Source organism: Artemia franciscana, chromosome 11 (assembly GCF_032884065.1).
Source record: "Artemia franciscana chromosome 11, ASM3288406v1, whole genome shotgun sequence".
NCBI classification, from domain to species: Eukaryota; Metazoa; Arthropoda; class Branchiopoda; order Anostraca; family Artemiidae; genus Artemia; species Artemia franciscana.
This window is the reverse complement of record NC_088873.1, coordinates 21,593,583-21,607,782: the sequence shown is the minus strand read 5'-3', so window position 1 is coordinate 21,607,782 and position 14,200 is coordinate 21,593,583. Positions and strand designations below refer to the sequence as shown.

Sequence of the window (14,200 nt, the reverse complement as noted above, 5' to 3'; positions counted from 1 at the left end):
TCCAGGGATTTTTCAGCTAATGAGAAAATTTTTTGAAAAACACAATGAGCTTAAATTACCACTAGCTAACCCTCGATATTAGTAAAATCTCATTGTGAATGAGCTTTAGTCAAAACAAATTTGTACTTTCTAATTACTTATATTATTTAAAGAAAAGATGAAACAAAGGCAGAACAACAATTTCATAAAGAGCTATATGATACAAGGAACAACGTGTCAAAAACGAAGAGTGAAATACACTCCTTCCAAGCATTTATGAACATTTTTTTCCAGTGCCCAGATATTAAAAAAGATTATAATCTAAATAATAAGAAGTGCCCAGACACCCAGGAACATTTAGGATCTGCCCTCCACCCTCCAACTGCGTACATCCCTATTTTCTCTTTAAGCTGACCTCGCATATACCCTCCTTTCAGTCTTGAATTAGAGATTTAATATATTTGGGCTAATAAATATTAAATTTATTTAACAATAAATTTTATAAACACATTGAATTAACGAAATGAACTTAAATTTATTTAGCAATAAATTTTATAAACACATTGAATTAACGAAATGAACTTATTTGTCTAAAACTTTGAAAATTAACAAGAGCCAAGAGCTCATATGGCATGAGCTCTAGCAAAATTCTAAGAATCAATAGATTGATTTAAAAGGAAAATCAGAGGCTTAATGCCGGTCGGGATTTAAAATAAGAGCTCTGAAACACGAGGTCCTTCTAAATATGAAAATTCGTTAAGATCCGATCACCCACTCGTAAGTTAAAGATACCTCATTTTTTATAATTTTTCCTCTCCCTTCAGCCCCCAGATGGTCGAACTGGGGAAAACGACTTTATCAAGTCAATTTGTGCAGATCCCTGACACGCCTACCAATTTTTAATCGTCCTAGAACGTCCAGAAGTACCAAACTCACCAAAGCACTGGACCCCCTAACTCCCCCCCCCCCAAGAGAGCAGATCCATTCCAGTTACGTCCATCATGTATCTACAACTTTTATTTATTCTAAATTTCATCCCGATCTCTCAACTCTAAGCGTTTTCCAAGATTTCCGGTTTCCGCTCCACCTCCCCCAATGTCGCCAGATCTGGCCAGAATTTAAAACAAGAACTCTGAGACATGAGTTCCTTCTAAATACCAACACCGGTCACCGGTTCTAAGTTAAAAATACCTCAATTTTTCTAATTTTCCCGAATTAACACCCCCCCCCCAACTCCCAAAAAGAGAGCAGATCAGTTCTAATTATGTCAATCACGTATCTAGAACTTGTTCTTATTCTTCCCATCAAGTTTCGCCCCGATCTCTCCACTCTAAGCGTTTTCCAAGATTCCGGGTTTCCAAGATTTCTGTCCCCCCCCCCCCTCCAGGCCCCTATGTTCCTGGATCCAATTCAAGCTAACAAGGGATCATCTGAGACATAAGATCTTTCTATATATCAAGTTTCATTAAGATCCGATCACCCATTCGTAAGTTATTTAATTTTTTCGAATTACCACCTCCCCCCAACTCTGCCAAAGAGAGCAGCTCTGGTCCGGTTGTGTCAGTCACGTATCTTGGAATTGTGCTTATTCTTCCTACCAAGTTTCATCCTGATCTCTCCACTCTAAGCATTTTACAAGATTCCCGGTCCCCCTCCAACTCCCCCAATGAAACTGGATCCGGTAGGGATTTAAAATAATTGATTTGGGTTACGAATATTCTAAATATGAAATTTCATTAAGATCCGACCACTCCAAAAATACCTCATTTTTTCTAATTTTTCAAAATTAACCCCGCCCCAACTCCCCCCACGAGAGCAGATCCATTTCGGTTATGTCAATCACGTATCTAGGACTAGTGCTTATTTTTCCCACCAAGTGTCATCCTGATCCCTCCACTCTAAGCTATTTCCAAGATTTTACGCTTCCCCCTCCAACTCCCCCCAATGTCATCGGATCTTGTCGGGATTTAAAACAAGAGCTTTGAGACACGATATCCTTCTAAATATCGAATTTCGTTAAGATTCGATATCCCGTTCGTAAGTTAAACATACCTCATTCTTTCTAATTTTTTCGAATTAACCGTCCACCCCCCCCCCACTCGCCCAGATGGTTGAATCGGGGAAACGACTATTTCTAACTTAATCTGGTCTGGTCCCTGATACGCCTACCAACTTTCAGCGTCCTAGCTTATCTGGAAGTGCCTAAACTAGCAAAACCGGGACCGACAAACAGACCGACAGAATTTGTGATCGCTATATGTCACTTGGTAAGTACCAAGTGCCATATCAATTGAAGAAATACCCAAAAGAAATAAACAAGAGCAAAAGGATGATCAATAATTAGCATCTTTGAGCATTTTACCAAAAAAGACTCACCCTCAATAACCTCTGATTGCTTTGGAATGCCAATGCTAAAACAGTTGTAACTATCTTTGGTTCCAACTGGAGGCAGCTCACTACACTCGGGAAGTCCAACTTTATCAATAAGTGGGTGGCGCTTGGCCACAGCATATTCAAGTCGGCACAGATCATGTTCAAGTATTTCACAGTCATCACGACACAATCTTCGAGGCATTGGCCGTGAACTGCTGTCATCACACAGTGGAAAAGCTGCGTAACACAGGGCAGGTACAGTGAATTCCGCACAGCTTTGGGAGATGTCACTGAAAGAAAAAACCAAAATCTTAACTAACATTTCAAGTTTTCTAGATATTATCCTTTTTAAAGAAAAAAGAATGTTCACTTTCACAAGGCAATGTTGCTCAAATTGCCAGCTCTAAATAAAATCGTTGACAATATTGACTTTAAAAGACATTTAAAATTCTTTTTTGCCCACGTGCATCTCAGTTTCTGCAATTTTCTGCCTTTGTAGACAGTATATACAAAGGGAAGTTTGAACGATCTATACACACTGGCTTTCGATTTAAGGCCTAGCCAAAGTCCAAAAATTTAACTCCCTAGTCAATTCTTTTTCTTAGGCGGCAAGTCGGTCAAATACAAAGGTATCAGTTTTCTTCGTCGCTTCAACTAAACAAACATAAGTGAGTTGAACTTAAGGGATTTCTCAATCAATGTTACGACTAGGTGCAGGTTATCCTTAGCAATTCTTCTTGTAATTATTTCTACAATATAATTTTTTTATGTATTTATTAAGCGGCAGTTTGATGTCTGCACGCTACTTATTCTCTAGACTCTGTTTAAACAGGTTACAACTAACTAATACTTGACTGAATCACTCCTGAACAATCCGAGTGTTAGTCCCTTGGTGTAATTTAAGCATTCTCACACGCTCCGATTACAGTTGGATCTAGTCTTTTGAGGGGAATTTTTGACTTCGGAACACAAATATGTAAAATATTTGAAAGGACTGCAGCCAGGAATTATATATTATAGAAATAAGTTTCTGATTGTTGAATAGAAAACTTTTTGCTCTATTTTTTGATACCCCACAACAACAGTGTCAAGTATAGCAATCTAGATGCAAACCCGAAATAGGTTTAGTAATTATTTTGGAATTATAAAAAAAAACAATTATTGGCTTTAAAATTTGATCAGATCAAAATATTCACCAGATTTTTTATTTCTATTGACATAAAAACCGCCGAAATCACTAATTCAGGAACGTCAGGCAAACTCCAAATGTTTAACATGGGAGGTATAGGAAGATTCCTTGACAGTGCGTCCCGCCTCAAACACAAAGAAAATTGCAAGACGAATTGGTTCTAAAATGTAGAAAAAAGTATGCAAAAACATGCCCAATTTTGCAATCCTCAGGCATAGGTGCACAGAGGTTCAAGACTTGGAAGGCGGGTAAAAAAATTTCCCGGGGAAGATATTATGAGAAACCTCATTTTCGACAAATTATTTCAAGCTGACGCTAATATTTTTTTTTCTTGAAACATGCACTATTTTGACAGTGTAACTACCCAACATTTCCGCTGCTTTCGCCGTGTTTTTGGTTGTCATGATTACAAAACAAGTAATTCCTCGAGAAAATTGGTTTAGATTGGTTACCATTTTTGGCAACCAATACATTAACCTTACATTAATACAGTAGATCTTCGCAAGCTGAATATAGATTTTGGTTGCAACTGTCTGGCTCTTCGAGTTGACAGCATTGCAATACAGTCTTGACAGTCTTGCAGTGAGCAATGATCAAGTTGAGCTGGCACCAAACAGAAGTTTTTTGCATGCAGGCCAGAAGCTTTCATAGTTAACATGTAATTCCATATTAAAAATGGGAAAAAAGCAAACAAAATCTCATATATTTGAATTTTGCTCTGTAATTTATTATCTCTCCCTGTATATCAATGTATTTTCTGTCAACTAATTATTATATTGGAAGTGAATTATATTGTATTGTGATTATATAATTGTGATATTATTGTGATATGTGATTAATTAATATTGTATTGTGAGTAATTATATTGTATATGTGATTATATTGGTCAGCAGTCTTGGCAAACTAAAGGGAATAAAAAAGTGGCTGAATTAGGGATGTAAAAAAATATGCATCTTAATTCTTAACTTAATTCTTCAGCTAGTTGAACAAACAGATGGTCAAGCAGATGATCTTGGCTGATTGATGGAGAAAATGGAAGGATCTTGAGAGTCACAGTTCTGCTTAATTGCTTTGATATAATATCACTAATAGGCCCCATGATTTAGTGGTGTATTTTATCACTCAAGATTCTTTACGATTTGCCCTATAATTTTTTATGTTTTTCATATACTGAACTTATTTTTGTGATTTCTTCGAAGTTGGGTCCACTTCCTTCCACCGAAACTGAATAGTATACGTAAGACCACGTCAGGGCGGAATTCAGTAATTCCCAAAAACTGCTTGCTTAGGTCGCAAATCAATTAAACATAGTTGAAAATTTCAAGCCCACTTATAGAGGGAAAGCGGTTTAATTTCTTTCTCACTCCAAGATTAATATTTTAACTTTTTGCTAAGCGTTCAAGCGTTCCCCGTAGATAGACTTATTAACTTTCAAGTAAAATTTTGTCGTGTAGCTTTTGCAGCAATAAATTCTAAGATTGACCTCAGATTGCATGAATAATAATAATTAACCACGAACGTTTTATCGCAATGATTATTAGAATCATGTTCTTCATATGGTATCTTCGCCCGCCTTAATAAAATACGGGTATAAACTAATAAGGATAAGATTTATATGACTGGTTGAACTTCGTGTTTGGCGTTAGTACTTGAAGCTATCGGTTTTTTAATCAATTTTTTCAAAATGTAATATTTACTGCAGCTGCTATTTTCATCCTTTTTTAAGTTACTTTAAAGATAAGTATTCAAGCTCGAGTATTCGCCGACCTGATTTGCACATCGTATTGATACGTGTTAGGTTGCCATTATCATAAGCATAGGTATCACGACGAGAGTAAATTTGGCTGCATCCCTTTGAAAGACCAGGTTTCTGAAAATGTCGAGATATTCCCTGAAGTTTCAGCAAGTGTTAAAACTAACCTTCCGAATACGTAATATGAATATGATTACTAGTTTGGAGTTAGATACATACTGAGTCGCATCTAAGATTTTTTCGCGGGGGGTGGGGTACAAAACAACTTTAAAAAACGCATCAAAATTTGTCTATATCCATTTTTGTTGACTTTTTACGAATCGGACAAACATTTCGGGGCGGGATTCAAACCCCCTACCCCCTGGATACAGCCTTGGATACATATCCAACTACACTCTTTGAAAGTGCGCCTAGAGACATGAGTGAAACAATGAAAAGAATAAAATGCTGAAGATTGTGGCACAGAGCATTCAATAAGTGTGGAAACTAAAAGAAAAATTTCTTTAATATGATTTGCAGTTTCTCCTTAAGGAACAGTTACATTTTACTAGCTAATATCTGGTCAGGCTACCTTAGTAGGATTAAAAATTAATAAGTTTGAAAACTGCTTCCAGAAAGACTGAGAAATCATGGCGTCAAAATGAAACTTTTTCGTTTTTATGAACAGCCTCATCTCTGTCTAGCAGTAAATAATTTCCACCCGAGGGCAAGCGCACGATTTTTTTTTTTTTTTTTAAAGGCAGAGTTCCATGGAGGAGGGGTATAAATCCAGGAGAAACGCAAAAAATTAGGCTAATTATATGGAAAATATTAGGCATTAAAAGGGAAATCGTAAAAAATCCAGACTTCTAGAGGGAGATACGGATTCGAGGGTCCCCTTCTGCAAAAGTGTCTACATAATGGTGCACCCATGTTTATATATCCAACAAGATTCTTGGAGACTAAAATTAAAAAAAAAATAAGCGTAAACAATTTTCGAATTATTAAGAAGAACTGGAGAGACATGAGTACGACCATATATATTAGCAACGAATTGTTAATAACTCACCCGGAACGTGTAATAACTGTGAATGCAGATGATAACTTTTCTTCAATATGTTTCTGAGTTTGTCCATTCGGAACAAATACATTTTTATTAGCCAAAATCTGACCACACATAGTGCCCTTGTATAGCTGACAAGTCCCTTCCAGGGTGTCTGTCGGGATTCTTCCAGCCCTCGGAAGATGACTCTCAGCACCTCTTCCGTCATTGTCATCACTCAGGTCAGGGTGAAACTCATGACTTGGATGAAATTCATCAGGGAAGTCTTTGGGCACAAAATTAGCTGGAAGTCCAGGAAGATTCGCCCTAAAATACAAAAACATTTGTTAACAAAGTTCAGCTTTAGAAAAGAGGAAAATTAGAAAATCTTCAATGCGGATAACCTGGAAATTATACAAAATGCTCCTTCTTTTGGCGCCAATACAAACGTGCAAATTTCACGTTCTTTTTTAAAAATGATTCCACATAATTTGTCCTAAATTTAATTCTTGGAGCTCCAGACCCTCGAGAGCACACATTTGAAGTCTCAGGTCAATAGCCCCTTGCATATATCTAGCAAAAATCCGAATTTCAAAAATTAAGTTCGCCTTTTCGGGTAGTGTACGACTCCACGATAGTGATTAGAAGTAGAAAAAAAAAAAACAGAATCCTAGGAATTGTAGTTTTACGAAGAAAAATTTGCTTGCCTTTTTAAAAACAAATTCAGAAGGCTACAGCGAACCTGGATAAAATGTTCTAGCATATTCTACCATTTCAGCCAGAAAACTATTAACTGTCAAAAAACAAACAGCAAACAATAGGTTATCTGAAACCCTTCCAGACATGAGATTAATTTACAATTTGCAAAAATCACGCATGAGAAATGGGATTGAAGGGAGCAGAGGCCACAATTCATTGGTGACCTACATATCAGACCGAGAATTCCCTGTGAAAAAATACTTGGGAAGGGCTGTCACCCTTTTACCTTTGATAAACCTCCTAGTGGATTTAATGAGTCACTTAAGAAACAAAAACAGATTTAAGCCAAGTCTTTTGAGCTATTTAGCAAAGCGCTGGAGATCAGTAAAACTTTAGTTGAATAATAGCCTTGAATAAGAAAAAAATTGCAGTTTTTTCATATTTTAAGCTAAGGGCTAATTCTAAAGGAAAGTATGAAAGGCAGAAAAGTAAAAGTGCCAAATACATTTCTTATCTTTTTCTTTTATTATGGCAAATATATCGCCATATCGAATTCTACCCGATACTTTTCTGAAAATTGGCATAGTAACATTTTATTGTGGAAAAAACGATCTAGATATCTCTCAACTTTAGGAAAATTTGTTACCCCCTCCCAATGGCCTTAATAGGTTTTTTTTCTTTTTTTCATCTTCTGATAACTGGAACCGAGACCCAAAAGAAACGAAAAATAAAACGGTAAAAATGAAATTTGACAGTTGGGAAAGTGTCAGTGAATATCAACGACGTCATTGTTATTCTTAAGCGTTCTAACCTAGGTTAATTTTGCATTGTATTTGATCTCCTACTTCAGTTATGGTCAGACCAATAGAAAAATTGTTTACTTATTTGCATAATTAACGTCACATTCCAACCTTGCAGAGCTGATTAACGCTACCTTGACAAAGACAATGAAGAGGCAATCTAACTGCCCCCATGCAATTAGCTCACGCATCCAAAGCGTAAAATCAGTGGCATTTCAATATTTCCCCTGAGAATTGTTTATGGCTTTGAGTGATTAAACTAAAAAAACAGGTTTTTTCAACTGAAAGTAAGAATCAACATAAACTTAAACCAAATTATTACGATATGGGGAGGACACTCCCTCCATAATACCTTGCTCTTGATGCTAATGTTATATAGAATGTTCAAAAAGCTATCTTATTCTAATTTAACGAACCTTGTGTTTCACTTTTTGTTTGTAAAGGATTGGGATATAAGATCATACTTTAGCGTAAAGAGCAAAGTATTTAAGAGGAGGCATCCCCCACATCCAACCACTGAAAATTCCCCCCAGAGAAAATTCGCCTCCCGAAAAATGTCCGTTTACTTCCCAATAACAAAAGCTATGTCTAAGCAACAGGCAATAGGTTTTTCTTTTTCGAAATAAATGAAAAAAAAAACAAGTTTTTTGACTGAAAGTAAAAAACGAAACTAAAACTTAAAACGAACAGAAATTATTTCTTATATAAAAAGTGTTGTTCACTCCTCAACGCCTCGCTCTTTACACTAAAGTTTGACTCTTTGTCACAACTCTACTATTTAAAACAGTAAAAACTTAGCGTAAAGATTGAGGCGTTGAGGAGGGGACAACTCCTTTTCATATACGGTAATATTTCTGTTCGTTTCAAGTTTTAACGACTCCCCTTACTTTCAGTTAAAAACTTTTTTTTTGTATCAAATTTATGAACGTTTTTCAACTAATGCAGGTTCGGATTTGGCTCACCGTGCATGGAAAATTAAAACCAAATTTGCAAATTAATTTTGGAAGATTTATTCCTTATATGAAGGGCTGCCCCCTCCACATTATCTTACCCTTTACGCTATAGCTGTAAAGACTTTTAAAAAAGCCTCCTATTTTAATTAAACGTTCCGTTTTTCAGTAAACACTTTTAAAAATTGGAACCGGCAGTCAAACTTTAGCGTACAGAGCGAGGTATTAAGGTGGGGGGCGTCTATCCTATATGGAGGGGGCAAGCATCCCCCAGACGAAAATCTCCTTCGGCGAAAGTTCATCCAACGCATGGTAAACCCTCCCCCCGTCAAATTTCCACCAGACAGTTCCATCCTCGCTGAGAATCCCCCCCCCCTTCATGTAAAATTGCTTGCGGTCGATTCAGCCTGAAAAGTTCTCCTTTGCATTCTTTCATTTGAATAAGACTTTAATCTCTAATCGGTTCCCCGGTCACTCCGAAAATGCCCCCTTCCGTAAAAATAATTTCCCAGAAATAAAAAAAAAACGCAGAAAAAAAGCCCGAAGATAATTTTCCCAAAACATCTCCACATGAAAAATTGGCAGAAGCCGTAATACTTCCGGGCCGGCTCTGATGTTTTCGATAATTTAGTATTTGTTATTAAAATCTTCATAGTATTCAATACTACTACTACTACTACTAACAACTCGTTGCAGCACCAAACTGCCTAAGGCCATTAACGAATTTGGGCCATATATTTGCACATTAGAAGGGGGGGGGGGTAAAGTATAGCGGGTCTGCATGCAAAGTGTGTTAGGTACAATTATTCTGCATATTATAAAGCAAGAGTTGTTTTCTAACTTCAAACAGTCCAAATATTTTACCCCTTTCTCCCCCCCCCTAATGTACAAATATATAGCCCAATTATATATTTCCCATCTATTCTGTAACTTCTCTTTGTCTTCCCTCGCGCTAAGCTGAAAGAAACTAACGAAGACACAGGTTTGTTCTCGAGTTTTACATAGCGTAAACATAAGTGAGTTGCGCATAATACGCAAGTACCAAAATTCCTTCCACCTGCGGAAAAAAATCAAATAAAATTCTCAAGCTTGGAAAGACTCATTTTTCACGGGGGGTATCTACCAGGTGATATTTTTTACGGCAGGGGATGTTATCCGGAAGAGGGGTATTTCCACGGAGGGAGGGGGTATTTTCAGCGGGGGTATTTTCCGGAAGGGGGGGGGGGGTAAACACCTAGAACCATGAGGAGGATATCCCCTACACAAAAACTCGCTCTTCAAGAAAAGGTTACTTGGAATTTTCAAAAAGCTTCTTATTCTAATTTAACGAGCCTTGTGTTTCACTTGTCAAACAGTACACACCAGCTGACACCAGCTAGACACCGAACTATCGCCGAAACTCCAAAAGATTTTGTGAAAAGCTGATCAGATATTGTTTTCTAATCTACCAAAATCTATCACTGGTGGCTAGTTACAGTTAGGGATTCTAGTTTTTGGTAGACACTTCATGAATTGCAAGTCTTTCCCCAAAGACAAAGGCTAGCTTAAAGGGTCCTCAGTGCCACTAGGGAAACATCCCTGTTTTGGCAATCTCTGGATGGCTGTCAGCCAGTTCTTCAAACTTGTGTTACTCTGAGTGAATGGCTATCTGAAATTCTACAATTTATCCTCGGAGTGTATGGTCAGCCTGCTGCAGACCATTACCTCGGTGAGGTAAAAGTGGAGCCCCAGCACAACATCAACATCACAGGAGATAATAAAGATAAAATTTGAAACCTTTTCATGAGCTGAGCATAGTCTCTGGAAACGAACCTGTGGTGAGCGCTACATTACCTTCCATGAGGATACCTCTCTCAGGGGATTCTGTTCAGATATTATTCTTATTTATTTTTTCTCCAAACCAGAGGTAGGCTCAGGGTTACTTCTGTGAGGATATTGGGGCATTCCGTGTCAGTTCAACACAGTGACCCTGCATCATCGTCTTCGATTTTGATGAACTTTGGCACAGTGATAGACCCCTATGAGAAACTCCCAAAACCAAAATTTTAGGTTTTTTGCTTGACCGGTGTCCGAGATAGGGGTCATTGAACATCGACCCAAACTGCCCGATTTACGCCGACCGGCCGACGGTAAAAACTGCTGTATCTCAGCTCCTATTGCACCTAGAAACAAAAGTAAAATACCAAATAAAAGCTATTTGAAAGCTCTTTCTAAGTAAAGCATCTAGAAATACTAGAATTATTTTTATTAACCAGCAAAATATGAGCAAATGGAATCTAGTAACCCTCACCTGGGTCAGTTTGTCCAAGCAGAATTTTATGTGCTTTTATCCATACAAAGCTCTCATTGTCCTAAATAACTGGTGAAAATTTCAGAGTGGGATCTCTAAGGGTTTTTTTGTTATGATTTTTTTTTAATGACTGCCCATGGTACTGGGACATGTCCCACTACATACCACTTGTGGTATGTACTCTGACACTTGTGGTATGTACTCGGAAACTATGATCGAAAATAACCCGATCAAAATTTTGATTGGACGATTTTGGGAAAAAAGGATGGGGGAAGGGACCTACTTGCCCTCCAATTTGTTTGTCAATTAAAAAGAACAAGAACTTTTAATTTCCGTTCGAGTGAGTCCTTTTCCAATATTCTAGAACCGCTGCATCAATACAACCACCCCTGAGAAAAAAAAAAACAAAAAACAAAAACAAAACAACAAAAAACTAACAAATAAACACGCATCCGTGATCTTTCTTCTGGCAAAAAAAAACAACAACAAATTCTGCCTTTTTTCAGATAGAAGCCTGAAACCATATGCAATAGGGTTCTCTAATACACTGAATCTGATGGTGTGATTTTCATTAAGATCACCTGAATTTTAGGGGGTGTTTCCTCCCTTTTTTCAAAAATCAGGAAAATTTCTCACAATCGTAACCTTTGATGGGTGAAGCTAAATCCAATGAAATTAATATACTTGAAATCAACATAAAAAGTTGATTCTTTTGATATACCTATTGGTATCAAAATTCCATTTTTTAGAGTTTCGGTTACTATTAAGCCAGGTCGCTCCTTACTTACAGTTCGTTACCACAAACTGTTTGATCGAATACCCTTTAACCATTTTTTTGCATATACTCTTTGATTCTTCAGGAACGAATGCGCCGCCGTACGGCATTACGTCCTCTGCTACTGGAAAGTTCAACATATAGTTTACTGATATTTTTAATCCCATTGGCTATATCAGTATTTTCAACCGATAGCAACCTGGTCCTTATTGGATCTTATAAATCTGGAACCAGCATAAAAAACCAATTTTTTAAGTATTAATTGTGTTATCAAAATTTCTTTTTTCAGAGTTTCGGTTACTATTGGCCCGAGTTGCTCTTTTTCGTGGTAACGAAATGTTTTATTCAGATGGCTGACCAGCTTCTTATTTCTAGCCTTTCAACTGCAAAAAATTGTTCATGTCGCTTGTTATCAAGATAATTTCCTCAACTCCTGCATAACACCGCTGGCATGGCTGTTTACAAATCAATTCCTTAGTGGGACAGGCTACCATCTAACTTTCCCAGTGGTCTTAATAAGATTCTTTGAATAGACTAGATATAAGGTCAATCACCTCTCTTGGGACGGTTCCAGGTTATTTCACACCGAAATGAACACAAATGAAAGATTTATTTCACTATTTTCCTGACAGCTATGAGACTCTATCTTAAGACATGGAAGTACTTGTCGAGATAGAAGTAGAATTGTCCAAACTTAATGGTTTTCCTTGGGAAAATTTAGGCAAATCAAAATGTCTCTTCAAGCAGACAAAATATGGACAAAAGAAAACAGACAAGACGAGACGATGAGTTTAAAGCTAGCAAGAGGAAACTCATCATGGCTGCAGTGATAGCTGCAGCCATGGAAAAAGGAAAATCGCTTTTTTGCATGGGTAGCACTGATGTGTCTTTTTTTATTCTTCGCCGCAACCAGGGCACTGGAACATCATGGATAGCTTTTAATTTTTCTATCTAACCGATCTTTATAAATAAGACTTGATAACAACAACATCTTAAAGTGCAATATCGTACCGAAAAAGTGAAATTTGCGTGCCATTTCCGTAATAGAAGACTCGGCAGGGCACTGGAGCATTCCACTACTGACTATCAGAACCAGAAAGCTACAAGAAAATGATAGACACCTGTTTAAGGGCTCATTCAAAAGCTGATTTTTACGTCTAATCACTTTTCATAAAGTTGACTTATTAACAATTTCAAGTAAAAAAAAAAAATCTTTATTGAGTAAAATACGGTATGTTTCAATTACAGAAACCTCTTTTTATCAAAAATTGCATTTTTTTGCAGAGAAACCATGGAGACTAACTATACCAAAATGTGTCAATAAGAAACTTATGTTGAATTAATAATGAACTCATAATATTTGATGGACATCTTCTTCAGCTTTAGGGGGGCCCGACATGTACAAACCAAACAATTGCTTATAGGAAAGTAATAAAACCTCTTTTTCACTTCATAACTACATGCATAGTATAAAGAGCCTCAGGGGGGAGCTACGAAATATTTGCAAGACAGGGATTGTAGGAAAAAAAGATTTTTGAACCAATCAGGTTTGACATAAGCTAACTTCTGCCCGTTTTCAATTTTAAACCCAAGTTAAAAATTTGTCCTTTAATTTTCATCGGAAAAATCCTTTTTTTAAATTTAATTAACAGGCGCATCAATTGCGGAAAACCATTTGCTGAGGCAGCAAAAATAACTCAAATATAATGTAGATAGACACGTAAGCATGCATTTTTTTTTTCAAGCGTGGAATATTTAGTGGGAGGGCTAGAACAAAAGATACCAAGAATAAGCGACCTATATATGGATAATTTTTGACATTATAAGGAAAGTCACTAATATATTCCATATTTAAGGGTGCATAGGCCTAAAGGTCCCTCCCATGTACGCGGTTAAATTTAGTAACCGTTTAAAAGAAAAACATCCTTTTTCAAATGCCGGAAATTGAGCCTATGAGCCTCTATGTATACTCTACGAGCGCGATTAGGACATCTTACAATTCGAAAAGCTATAAGTCGTATTCAACAGGTTTGTATTTATTTTTAATGCAAGACACGTCCGGGAACAACAAAAAATTGTATTTCTTTCCCAGATTTCTTCTATCCTGGTTTAGCGAAGTAGAAATGATTCTAATTACTTCCTTTTCTCCAATTTGGTGTTGGTCCAAAATTATTCTACAAAATATATCCATAATTCTAAAGCAAATAGATGAAAAAAAAGGTTTAGCCAGAGATTAAAAGTGAGGCTAAAGCATCATTTAGAGCGAAAAGATTAGTTAATTGCTTTATGGAAACCCGAAGAGCAAATGTTTTGACATGGACAAAATAATTCCAAGAAATGATACCTTTTTTGTACCAAGTGACAATTCAAC

At 36.8% G+C, this 14,200-nt stretch overlaps 1 protein-coding gene across 4 annotated transcripts in view; it reads right to left on the bottom strand.

Annotated features, from left to right (window-relative positions):
- The window catches only part of LOC136032960 (tyrosine-protein kinase transmembrane receptor Ror-like), a 595,320-nt gene that overhangs the window by 94,118 nt on the left and 487,002 nt on the right, over positions 1-14,200 (bottom strand). For all 4 annotated transcript variants that reach the window (XM_065713445.1, XM_065713444.1, XM_065713447.1 and 1 more), the window contains 2 exons: positions 6,343-6,642; positions 2,356-2,642 (listed from right to left, as the gene is read on the bottom strand). In XM_065713445.1, the coding sequence (XP_065569517.1) occupies positions 2,356-2,642; positions 6,343-6,642 (587 nt within the window). The remainder of the gene's footprint in view (positions 1-2,355; positions 2,643-6,342; positions 6,643-14,200) is intronic.